The sequence below is a fragment of the Capsicum annuum genome, chromosome 9 (genome assembly GCF_002878395.1).
Source record: "Capsicum annuum cultivar UCD-10X-F1 chromosome 9, UCD10Xv1.1, whole genome shotgun sequence".
Lineage (NCBI taxonomy): Eukaryota > Viridiplantae > Streptophyta > Magnoliopsida > Solanales > Solanaceae > Capsicum > Capsicum annuum.
Genome location: NC_061119.1, coordinates 156,590,478 through 156,602,684, shown reverse-complemented (window position 1 = coordinate 156,602,684; position 12,207 = coordinate 156,590,478). Strand labels below are relative to the sequence as shown.

General features: G+C 39.0%; 2 protein-coding genes across 2 annotated transcripts in view; both read right to left on the bottom strand.

Moving 5' to 3' along the window:
• Positions 1-233: 233 nt before the first annotated feature.
• LOC124887131 (vegetative cell wall protein gp1-like) lies at positions 234-5,848 on the bottom strand. The gene is made up of 3 exons (XM_047396319.1): positions 5,697-5,848; positions 2,806-2,894; positions 234-769 (listed from the first exon to the last, which is right to left on the bottom strand). Exons 1-3 carry the CDS (start codon positions 5,846-5,848, stop codon positions 234-236), a joined length of 777 nt encoding a protein of 258 aa, XP_047252275.1.
• The window catches only part of LOC124887407, a gene marked incomplete in the record, with an annotated part of 14,287 nt that continues 6,985 nt past the window's right edge, over positions 4,906-12,207 (bottom strand). Inside the window, 1 exon segment of the mRNA XM_047397055.1 lies at positions 4,906-12,207. Within this exon segment, the coding sequence (XP_047253011.1) occupies positions 10,028-11,557 (1,530 nt within the window).

Genomic DNA, 12,207 nt, shown 5'->3' with positions numbered 1-12,207 from the left:
CCCTATCCACCCATTACCGCCCACAGCCACAACTACACGAAAGTATAAAAGAATATAAAGATAATATAAAGATATAAAGACATAAACGATGGTAATAGCAAAGCAGCAACAAGTAATACAAGGCTCACACAAATTCAAAGAAATACTCCAGCAACCAAACTATACTCAATTACTAGTATAATACGAAGAATGAAAGAATGCAGAATGAAGAATGAAATAACAAAGGTTAGAAGTCACCGGGTTTCGCTTGTAGACCGAGCCGGCAACCAAGCCCCGCGTCGACCTGCTGCCGAGGGATTTCGTTGCTGAGACGGATCTGCGGCTGCTGGCGACCGAGCGGCGGGTGCCGACGAAGTTGCGGCTGAAGACCGAGCTTCGGCTGTTGTACCGGCGCCAGAGGAGGGGGGTGGGGGTGGGGGGTATGGACAGAGAAGGGTGGGGGGTGACCAGCGGGGGGGGGAAACTGGAACAGGCGGTCGGCGACGGGGGTCGGCGCCGTTGACCGGCGGTCGGGGGCGGAGGTCGGATCGGGTCGGCGCCGAAGGTCGGCGACGGCGACGGGGCCGGGGACCGGGGCGAGAGAGAGAGAGGGTAGGGAGAGAGAGAAAGCCGTTCGCCGGCGACGGCGGTCGACGGCGGGGACCGGTGGTCGGGGCCGGAGGTCTGGTCGGGTCGGCGCCGAAGGCCGTGGACCGGGGCGAGGCGAGAGCGAGAGAGAGAGGGTAGGGAGAGAGTGAGAGAGCCGTTAGAGAGGGTAGAGAGAGTAGGACTTAATATCATTGTTGTTGCTGTACTTTACCGAGAACAAACAACGAAAACAAAGAAACAAGATGAGAAACAACAAAGTTTGAAAAAAAAAGAAAAAAAGTGGCAGTAATAATTAACGAGGAAAATCATTAGGCTCCTTAACTCAAAGAAAGTAACAGGACACACCAACAAGGTGCCTAATAGAGCATAACCTTCCATGTCTCCACAAGATCGTATTTGTTAATAAACAACAAAAGGGAGTGGGTTCTTCATGTATAGAGTATTTTAGGTACGAAACGGACACATACAGTAAAACCATAGAAACTTAAGGTGAAAACATGCTTTGGTCGAAACATACAGTAAAACCACAGAAACTTAAGGTGAAAAACATACAGTAAAACGGGGTAAGCAACATTTCACAGAAAACATGTTTGCATACAACACCATTTTTCTAGATTCTACAACAACCCTTCAAATTTCGGTCGGAATTCACCCAAAATGACATGTTCACGAAATCTAGACGAGATAAAAGAAAAGACGGTGAAGGTGAGACGGAAGAGCAAATTCGTAAGTTTTAGAGTATTTTAGGTAAAACAACTGTATGTTGTGATAAAGGTCAGTCAAGGCAACACATGTTCTTGAACTCAATTTGCCAGAAACCAGACAACAGCATCAATTTAGCTTAAAGCCAAAAATAAGTCACGTATTCACAGAACAAGAACAGATAGGCTGGAAAGAGACAGAGACGAGACAACAAGACGGGCTGGAAAGAGACAGAGACGAGATAACAAGATGAATTTTACATAGTAGATCGACATACTCTTTATTTTCAACCGGACATAACCTTTCCAAACCATATTGTTTACTCTAATCTAGATATTATTGCATATTTAAAGGCAAAAACAAAACCATGCAGTGACCAAGCTAAATGAATCAGAAAGCCAAAATAGATTATTATTTCACGTTTTTCATCTTCAAAACCAACAGTTAACAACCCGAATAACTAAGTGATACATAAGTGCTTCAAATATGCATTCACAGCCAACCAAGATAAAGCAGTCTACTTCAATCGAGACTTCCGATTTTAAAATATCCAATCCAAATCACGAAATAAGATATTTCATAAACATTAGACGACGAACAAAATCGGATAGCCAGATGTTATTTCATCTCAGGTTTATGCTTATGATTGGCCAAATGAAAATAATAGACTCAAAACGATCAGCGAATCATCGAAAGATAAATATAATAAAATTAGACGGGATAGAATTTACCTAGTGGGGGGCAGCGAACTAAGGCTTTCTCATTGGAAACTATAACTCGAACTCAATCTTGGACTTGCGACTGAATTTAGAAAGAGGGCGACAGCAAAATGAGTAACAGTATACCGATCTTTTAAATGCTAATTTGATAATCCTTTTTTTTTTCTTGGTGCCTTTATTATGAAGAAGACTCCCTTTTTATAGGCAAAAAGGATGCAAAGGCTTCTTCAAAAATCTCAATTTCAAAATTCAAAAAAATGAAAAAGGGAAGTGGGAAAAGGAGCAAAAAAGAGTTCATTTTTAGAGCTTGAAGTGATGGAGAAGACTATTGTAGCTATTGGCTCGGCAAAAGCCCCCAAATCAGGTGGATTTATCGTTTTTGAGGTGATGGGAGCTTAGTTTTTGTTGAATTTTAACGTTAAGAGGAATGAGAAGATTTACAGCTTGTTTGGATGGTGGTTTGCCCTGGTTTTATAATGTATGGTACAGTATGATATGGTATAGTACAGTGCAGTATAGTACAATACCATGTTTGGATTGACTGTATCGTTCACTGTGGTTTAATAATAGTTTTTTTTGTTTGGTTTGATTGTATGGTATTGTATGGTAACAGGTAAATTTACTAAAATACCCCTATTTGATTATTGCTAAAATTGACTATTCCCTTCTTGTTCTTGTAAACTTCACCATCGGTACCCTTCCAAGTTTGAACTTTTGAACTGAAATTCTTAGCCTCTTAGATCACTTTTTAGCAGAATTATCGGAAGGACCAAAGTTTTTCTTTTCTTGGGCTTACTGCAAAGAAAAGCCTCGCCATTGTTTTTCTTTTCTTGGGCTTTTAGCAGAAGCCTCGCCTTTGTTGCTGTTGAAGATGCTGGGAGATTACTGCAAAGAGCAGAAAAAAGAATAAGAAAATAGGGTGGAGGGAATTATACAGGGGCATAATTGGAAGAAAAAGAGGGAAACCATGGCATACCACCAAATTGGTGGTTCAGAAAAATGGGGGATTCCATAGTTCCCAAACCATGGAATAGTACCAAACCATACCATCATTTTTAGGATACCATGGAAACAAACATGGTTCCCATGGTAACCATACCATACCATGGGAAACCACCATCCAAACAAGCTGTTAGGGGTGATTGCTGGTTTAGGAGGAGGGTTTTTGGGCCGGGTCGGGATTTTTTTTAAGTTGAGTTGGGAATCTTGGTGGTTGTTGGGCCGAATTGTTAGATTTAAAAGGCTGAAACTAACTAATGTAAATGACCCAACCAGATAAGTTAATCAATCTAATTTTTCAAATCAATTTCACTTAACTAATTTAACGATGCTTATTTTGTTCGATTAATTTAACGCGTTGTATATATATATATATATATAAAATTTTCAAATATGTAAATATGTTATATTTCAACCATAATTCGAAACAAAATAAATAAAAATAAAAATAAAAAAATAGATTAAATTTGTAAAAAATATGATACTATTGCAAGGATTATGTTAATACGCTACCATATATATATATATATATATATATATGTTTTAGAAAAGGTAGTGAAATGATAATTTAAAATATATTTATTTATTATTTTTGAGTGAATTATTAAGATGCAAAGATAGGAACATATCATTTTCAAAATATTAATGTAAAAAATTAAGGAAAATACATTAGAAAAGTATTCAACATCCTAAACATCGAGAAATTAAATTTATGAAAAAGGAGGGTCAAAATTGGGTGTCAACAACTTGTCCCTCTTAGACCAAAGATGATGAAAGAATCTTTGGGCAAAGACGTTGACGTAAACCAATTTTGTTTTGACTGATAAATAGGTGGGAAGGCTACACCTAAAAGGTGGAACGGTGATGCTAGAATTGGCACGATTATGATTATGAATTCGATCAAACCCTGGTTCTTGAGTCTCCTACATATCCCGGGGTTTCACGAGAATCAGGTCGCTGTAGTTCAAAAGTTATGTAATGCAAAAAATTTTGAGAGAATCTCAAAATTTGTCCCAGTTTTAGATTTATGATGACACTGGAATATGAGAATAGATTTGTGAAAAGGTTTGAGAAAGTTATATGAGAAATTTTGAAAATTGAGTCTAGTCGAGCTTTGAATCGTCACCGCTGCTAAGGATGCTTGACATTCCGCTAGCTTTGCCCTAGTTCGTTGCTTAGAGACAGTTCCACGTTTGTGCTAAGGTTCCTGCAAAACTTAAACTAGCTAAAGCAATTAGTACATAAATAGTAGATGTATTCAACGAATTAATGAAAATAACACCTCGAGTGTTACTCTATGCAAATGTAGTCGTGCAAGCCGAAAATAAAGCTTATGCAAAAATAAAGTTTTAGGCCAACGATTCATGTGAATGATGCCTTTCGGCGATGAAAATGAGGCCTTAAACCAAGTAAATTATGAAGATTAGGGGTTTTCATCCAAATGATTGACGGATGGAGGATTTTCTCTGCACCAATGATTTATAAAAAATAACTTTTGCAAGCAATGAATTTCTATAAAGAATTTGTTTGGTGCATCCATAAGTTTTGTGCAGTTATTAGAAAGCAACTTTGCAGTGCATTTAAAAGCAATTGTTTGGTGCTATAGAAGAAATTGAAAGTCATGCATATTGCGAAATAACTTAAAAGCGATTGTACAGTGTCTTTAGAAAAAAATGAAAGTCATGCATAGTGCAAAATAACTTAAAGTGGTTGTGCAGTGCTCTTAAAGAAAATGAAAGTCATACATAGTGCAAAATAACTTAAAGCAATTGTGCAGTGCATTTGTGCCCATGCAAAAACCAGTAAAGCCATGTGCAATGCATTAAAAATATATTAAAGCATTTGAGCCGGGGGTCTATCGGAAACAGCCTTTCTACTTCTTCAGAGGTAGAGGTATGGACTGCGTACATCCTACCCCCCAGACCCCACCAGGTGGGAATACACTGGGTTTTTTGTTGTTGTTGTTTGTGCAGTGCATTTTAGAGCACATATGCAAAGTAATTGAAAGTCACGTGTAGTGCATTTTAAAGCTATTTAAAGCGATTATGCAGTATATTTGCGCTTATGCAGAGCCATTGTAGCCATGTGCAGTGCATTTAAGGAAATTATGCAGTGCATGCGGGGTACTTTTAGAGCATATATGCAAAATACCTAAAAGCCATGTATTGTGTATTTTAAGTATTTGAAAACAATTGTGCAGAATATTAAAAGGTATCTATTTAGACTAATCGGAAGTCATGCGCAGGGTGCTTGAAATCTTTGTAAGATTTTCAAAATCATTTAATAAATATTACTACAAAGACATGGTTTCGCCTAAATTTTTTAAAGGAAATTCAAACCGTTTAAGGTGTAATCCTTGCAAGCCCGCAAATTTTATCAACTTTGGGCTTCTCTGCTATTCTTCAAAACCTGCACTCAAAGAAAATTTGTAAGTTTGGGGGTTGGTTGAAGAAAATTTGTAAGTTTGGGGGTTGGTTGATTTGTGTTGACTTTTGAAGGTCTGGCTCTTGATACTTCGTGCTTCCAGCTTTGTTTGGACTCATACCCCATTTATCCCATATCTTGGGCCAATGGATAATAAGAAAATATTTGATTGAAAACTATTTAAAGTTAAAGATAAGAGTGACAAATAACTTGATAAATAAAAATATGCAAATATGCATAGTGGTAAAAGGAATTCTGCCAAACTTTGAACTGTGACATGTTGTGAAACAATGCAAACGTCCGTTATCCAAAGCGAATGTCCATTTTTCAACTACTTGGTCCAAAGCGAATGTCCATTTTTCAACTACTTGGTTGAACCCACACTCTTCGGTATCTCTTGAAGTCTTCTCAATCATTTCTCGAAATAAAGCCCCTTTAAAAGCTGTCCCAGCTTTGACTAGAAAGATGTTGACGTTCTAAGATGATGAGACCGAGCCTTGTATAGGTTGCCTACGTATCTCGCCAAGGGAATCAGGCCAAGCGTAGTTCATAAAATATATTTAAGAGAATTAAAACTAAGAGGCAAAACCCTCCGTGGGTTGCCTACGTATCCCACGGGAATCAGGCCGAACATAGTTCATTACATATGAAATAGAAAGGGGGGAAATGATTTTTCTTCTAATGTGACCGAGGCTGATGTGGACCACCTACGTATCCGCCAAGGAAGTCAGGTCAACCGTAGTTCGCATTATCAGTAAAGAGGGATTTTTTGGGAAATTTCTACTTAAAAGACCAAACCCGACGTGGGTTTCTTACGTATTCCCCCAAGGGAATTAGGTCATTCATAGTTTCATTACATAGCGAAAGGAACATCACATGAGAAAAAGACTTCTAAACATAGTATCTCTTAACAGCATCTGCATTGATGGCTTTCGGCCACACTTCACCATCCATTTTCGCTAGGACCAATGCTCCACCTGTCAGTACTCGATGAACGATGTAAGTTCCTTGCCAGTTGGGTGCAAACTTTCCTTTAGCCTCATTTTGGTGCGAAAATATGCGCTTCAACACTTTAGCCTCATTTTGGTGCGAAAATATGCGCTTCACTAATTGTCCTGGCTTGAATTGTCTCGATCGTACCTTCTTATTGAAAGCTTTGGCCATTCTATTCTGATAAAGCTGCCCATGACAAATTGCGTTCATCCTTTTTTCATCAACTAACATTAATTGTTCATACCGGTTTTGAATCTATTGGGCATCGCTCAACTCAGCTTCCTAAATGATTCTCAAAGATGGTATCTCTACTTCTGCGGGTAACACTGCTTCTGTTCCATAAACCAACAGATAAGGTATTGCTCCAGTAGATGTCCTAATAGTGATGCGATAGCCAAAGAGGGCAAACGAAAAATTCTCGTGCCAATGCTTATAGTTATTAATCATCTTCCGCAATATTCACTTGATGTTCTTGTTGGCGGCCTCAACTGCTCCATTCATCTGAGGACGGTAAGGGATGGAATTACGATGAGTAATCTTAAACTTCTGACATATCTCACGCATCAAGCCATTATTGAGATTAGCTCCATTATCTGTTATAACTAATTTCGGAACTCCGAATCGACAAATAATGTTATTGCGAACAAAGTTTGTCACCAACTTCTTTGTTACAGACTTGTATGAAGAGGTTTCTACCCATTTGGTGAAATAATCAATAGCTACCAAAATAAACCTATGTCCATTTAATGCAGATGGCTCAATAGTACTGATGACACCTATGCCCCAAGCTACAAACGACCAAGGAGAACTCGTCACATTGAGTTCATTTGGTGGAACAAGAATCAAGTCACCATGAATCTGACATTGATGACATTTTCACACAAAGTGAATGCAATCTGTTTCTATAGTCATCCAGAAATAGCCAGCCTGAAGAATCTTCTTTTCCAAAATAAAACCATTCATATGCGGCCCACACATGCCCCCATGTATCTCTTCAACTAACTTGGTAGCCTCTTGAGCGTCGACACACCTTAACGATTCTAAATCTGGAGTCCTCCTATAAAGGATATCTCCACTTAGGAAGAAGTGATTTGCCAATCTCCGGAGTGTTCTCTTTTGAATACTGGTTATGCCTTCTGGATAGTCTCCTTCCTTGAGATACCTTTTGATGTCGTAGTACCAGGGTTTGCCGTTTGGTTCTGCATCTACATGAAAACAGTATATCGTTCGTCTTGTATATTCACCTTGATAGGATCTATGAAATTCTTGTCTAGATGTTGAATCATAGAGGACAGAGTTGCCAATGCATCTGTTAACTCATTTTGAGTTCTTGGGACATGTTTAAATTCAACCTTAATGAACTTCTTGAGCTACTCTTTCACACACTCCAGATATGGAAGTAGCTTCACGTTCTTGACACACCATTCTCCTTGTACTTGATGAACCACTAAATTTGAATCTTTTATAACCAACAGTTCCTGTATGTTCATATCAGCAACCATTCAAAGACCAAGAATGAAAGCCTCGTATCCTGCCATATTGTTAGTGCACGGAAATCTGAGCTTTGCTGAGATCAGATAATGTTGGCCCGACTCCAAAATTAGTACTACCCCAATACCAACTCCTTTGAAGTTTGCAGCCCCATCAAAGAACATTCTCCAACCTGGATATGCTTATGAAATATCTTCTTCATCAATAATTAGAACTTCATCCGGTAAATAAGTTTTAAGAGACCTGTACTCTTCATCTATAGGGTTTTCAACAAGATGGTCAGCTAAAGCTTGTCCTTCACCGCCTTTTGAGTAACATAAATAATGTTAAATTCACTTAACAAAATCTACCACTTTGCTAGCTTTTCGGTAGGCATGGTCTTCTGAAAGATTTACTTGAGCGAATCCATTCTGGAGATAAGAAAAGTGGTATACGCGCACATGTAATGCCTTAACTTTTGTGCAATCCAAGTCGAGGCATAACATGTACGCTCCAATAATGTATACCGAGCTTCAGAAAGCGTGAACTTCTTGCTCAAATAATATATGGCTTGTTCCTTCTTTTCAGTTTCATCATGTTATCCTAAAACACACCTAAATGCATTTTCTGACACAGACAAATATAGCAACAATGGCCTTCCGGGTTCTGGAGGCACCAAAATGGATGGATTAGACAAATTAATCCTTGATTATGTCAAAAGCTTGTTGGCAATCTTCTATCCACTTTGTAGCTGCATCCTTTCTCAATAACTTAAATATTGGTTCACAAATAACCGTGGATTGTGCGATAAATCAGTTGATGTAATTGAGTCGACCTAGGAAACTCATCCTATCCTTTTGACTCCTTGGAGAAAGCAAGTCTTAGATAGCTTTTATTTTTAAAGGATCCAATTCTATGCCTTCCCTACTCACGATGAAACCAAATAGCTTTCCAGCGGGGACACCAAATGCACATTTTGCAGGATTCAATTTCAGATCGTACCGTCTCAACCTGTCAAAGAACTTTCTCAAATCTTTCAAATGATCTAAGCTCTTTCGCGACTTGATAATGACATCATCAACATAGAATTCAATCTCCTTGTAGGTCATGTCGTGAAAAATGGAAGTCATGGCCCTCACATAAGTTTCCCCTGCGTTCTAGGGTCCAAAAGGCATCACTCGATAACAATATACTCCCCAAGGTGTGATGAATGCAGTTTTCTCGGCATCTTCCTCGTTCATCAGGATCTGATGGTAACCTACGAAGCAATCAATGAGAGTATGTGAATATTTGGTAGAGGGAAATCACCCTTTGGGCTAGCCTTGTTGAAATCCCAATAATCCACGCATACTCTGATTTTTCCATTTTTTTTAGCACGGGTACAATGTTGGCCAACCAAGTGGGATACTTCGTAACTCGAATGACGTTGGCATCGAATTGCTTGGACATTTCCTCCCTGACTTTCAAACTTAAATTAGGCTTCATCTTTTTTGGTTTTTGCTTTACAGGAGGACAAGATGGATCAGTTGGCAACCTATGAGAAACAATGTTTGTGCTTAAACCCGACATATCATCATAGGACCATGCAAACACATCTATATATTGCTTCAAAAGACCAATCAATTCATTCCTTTGGGATGGAGTCAAATGAACGCTAATCCTTGTTTCTCTGATGAGTTCCGCATCCCCCAAGTTTATTGTCTCAGTTTTATCCAAATTTGGTTTTGCCTTATTTTCAAAATGTTCAAATTCTTTAGTCAACTCTTCAGATCTTCTTCATATTATACAAAATCGTGTTCGCTATTTGGAATTATTTCGCTTGTTTCATTATATGTGTCACATTCATAGTATTGGCAGATTTGTTACTTTGCTTGCTGAAAAAGGAAAAAAGAGGAAATAAATTAATGAAGACGATTTGAAATAAAAATAGCAAAACATCATTTGGATTTGGCATTTAAGCTTTCAAAAAGTGGAGGCAAAACACATAAATTCATAAAGATGATTTAGGCCTCAATTTAGAATCGTGTTGTAAATACTCATACAATTATCTACTAAGATTCCCGAAGAACCAGGGATGGGGTACAAGTCCAATTGTTCAAAGCAAGCATCTCCAGGCTCAGTATCCCAAATAGTCAGGGTCTCGTGCAATCCTCCAAAATCATATTGCACTCAGCTTCTTCTTCAGTAATGAACAAGTTTTTGACTCCTCCAACAAGGTCTTCTTCAGCATCTTCTTCTTCTTCAGTAATGAACAAGTTTTTGACTCCTTCAATGAGGTCTTCTTCAGCATCTTCTTCTGATATTTGGGCAACAAATGCTTTGGAAAATGACTGATCTAGGAATAGGATAGGCTTTGGCAGGAGAATGTCATCTTTCCTTTTGAGATTAGCCGATGAGACTTCTTCAGGAGTAGGCTCATACAATTGAATTGGCTCTAGTATTCCATCTAAGTTCATGCCAAGACCTTGACCAGGCACAAAACCATTCTTCAACATTTCCAAGGCCACCGTCATAAGGGCCCGTGGTAACTTTAACCTTTCTACCTTAGCAATACACATGGTCCATTTAACATGAAAAATGGATCCGTCCAGGTGTTCTACTCGTTCAATAGTAGGGACTGAGTTCTGTTGGTAGATAGAACTATTCTTCTCTCCATGAATCACAATCTCATGATAATCCCAGACAAACTTCAAAGTCTGATGCAGGGTAGAAGGGACTGCACCAACACTATAAATCCATGGTCTTTCGAGCAACAAATTGTAACTAGCAGAAATGTCCAACACTTGGAATTCTACTGTAAACTCCACAGGTCCAATTTGTAGTGATAAATCAATTTCTCCAATAACTCCTCTTTGAGTCCCATTAAAACCTTTAACCTTTACATTACTTTTGTGCACTTTCCCAATGTCAATTTCCAAAGCTCGGAGGGTAGTAAAAGGACAAATATTAACAGTTGAGTCATTGTCAATGAGAAATTTAGAAACAAACTTATCCTTACACCTGACAGTGATGTTTAATGCTCTATTATGCCCCAGGCCTTCGGGCGGCAACTCATCTTCATGAAAAGAGACTATATTAGCTTCCAAGACTTGTCCTACCAGAGCTGAAAGGTTCTCGCTAGTCATCTCAGTTGGCACATAAGCTTCATTCAGCACCTTTACCAGAGCACTCCTATGAGTTGAAGAATTCAACAATAATGACAACAAGGAGATTTGGGCAGAAGTCTTCTTCAGCTGCTCCACAACAGAATATTCCTTAGTCGGCATTTTCCTCCAAAAATCCTCTACCTCGGCCTCTATCAGGACTTTCTTCAGACTATTCTCCTTATTAAACACTACTTGCGCAACTCCTTCAAGGGCATAGCAATGTCCAGATCTTGTCATTCCTGCAACAGCAGCTTCTAAAATGAACTTTCCTTTTCCTTTGTCCTTTGCATCAGTTGAGTAATTCCAAGGAACTACCTTAGTATTTAAAGGTGTTCGAGTAACTAAGGCTGTGATCGTAGGTTTGGGAACATCAACTTCTACTTCAATTGGCGCTCGTATCGCTCGTATCTGGACTGTAATTACAGGTGCGACAAAAGTTGACGTTTCCATTTTTTCTTTATCACCGACTGATACAATAGTCCCTTCCAAATTACATTCTTCATCAATGGTGATCATGTTCACATGGGCATCCCCATGATTTGGCAAGAGATTGTTGTTCACATTGGGGGGAGCTCCTTTGAGCTGAATAACTCCTTCTTTGATTAGCGCCTCAATCTTATCCTTGAGAGTAAGACAATTCTCAGTGTCATGCCCAGCAACCCTAGAGTGGTAAGCACAATGCTTTGTCCCATCATACCATCCAGGAAGGGGATTGGGAATTCTACCTTAGATCGGCTGGAGTACTCCTGCAGTTCTCATTCTTTCATACAGTTGGAATAAGGGTTCAACTAGAGGTGTATAGGTTTTGGTTGGCCTTTTTTCATAGTTCGAACGAGGACTGGGTGAATTTGAAGGACGATTTTTATGGTTGGTAGTGGGTTTGAGGAGGATAGGTGGGTTGATATTGTGGTGGGTTTTGATAGGTTTGTGCTCATGGTGGATAATATATTGGCTGAGTGGCATAAACTAGATTTGGGGCATGTAAAATGTTGGTAATACGGGTGAGGAGCTTGGGTATATTGGTCATAATAGGAGGGATAGGGTAGTGGATTTTGGTATGTTAACATTTGGTTTGGTCCTCTCCTGAATGGTTATGACTGCAGAAACTCCATCCTTCTTCTTTTTGTTCGCTCCCCTAGTTGGATCAGATTGCATTGCCTTACTTG

Bases quoted from the DNA above. Each gene is read 5' to 3' on its own strand.
- LOC124887131 (XM_047396319.1), bottom strand. From the start codon at position 5,848: ATGATTGAGAAGACTTCAAGAGATACCGAAGAGTGTGGGTTCAACCAA. The intron at 2,895-5,696 runs GTTTGGCAGAAT...TGCTCTTTGCAG, and splicing joins ACAACATGTCACAGTTCAAA to TAATCTCCCAGCATCTTCAA. The intron at 770-2,805 runs GTAAGCCCAAGA...AATGATATTAAG, and splicing joins TGGCGAGGCTTTTCTTTGCA to TCCTACTCTCTCTACCCTCT.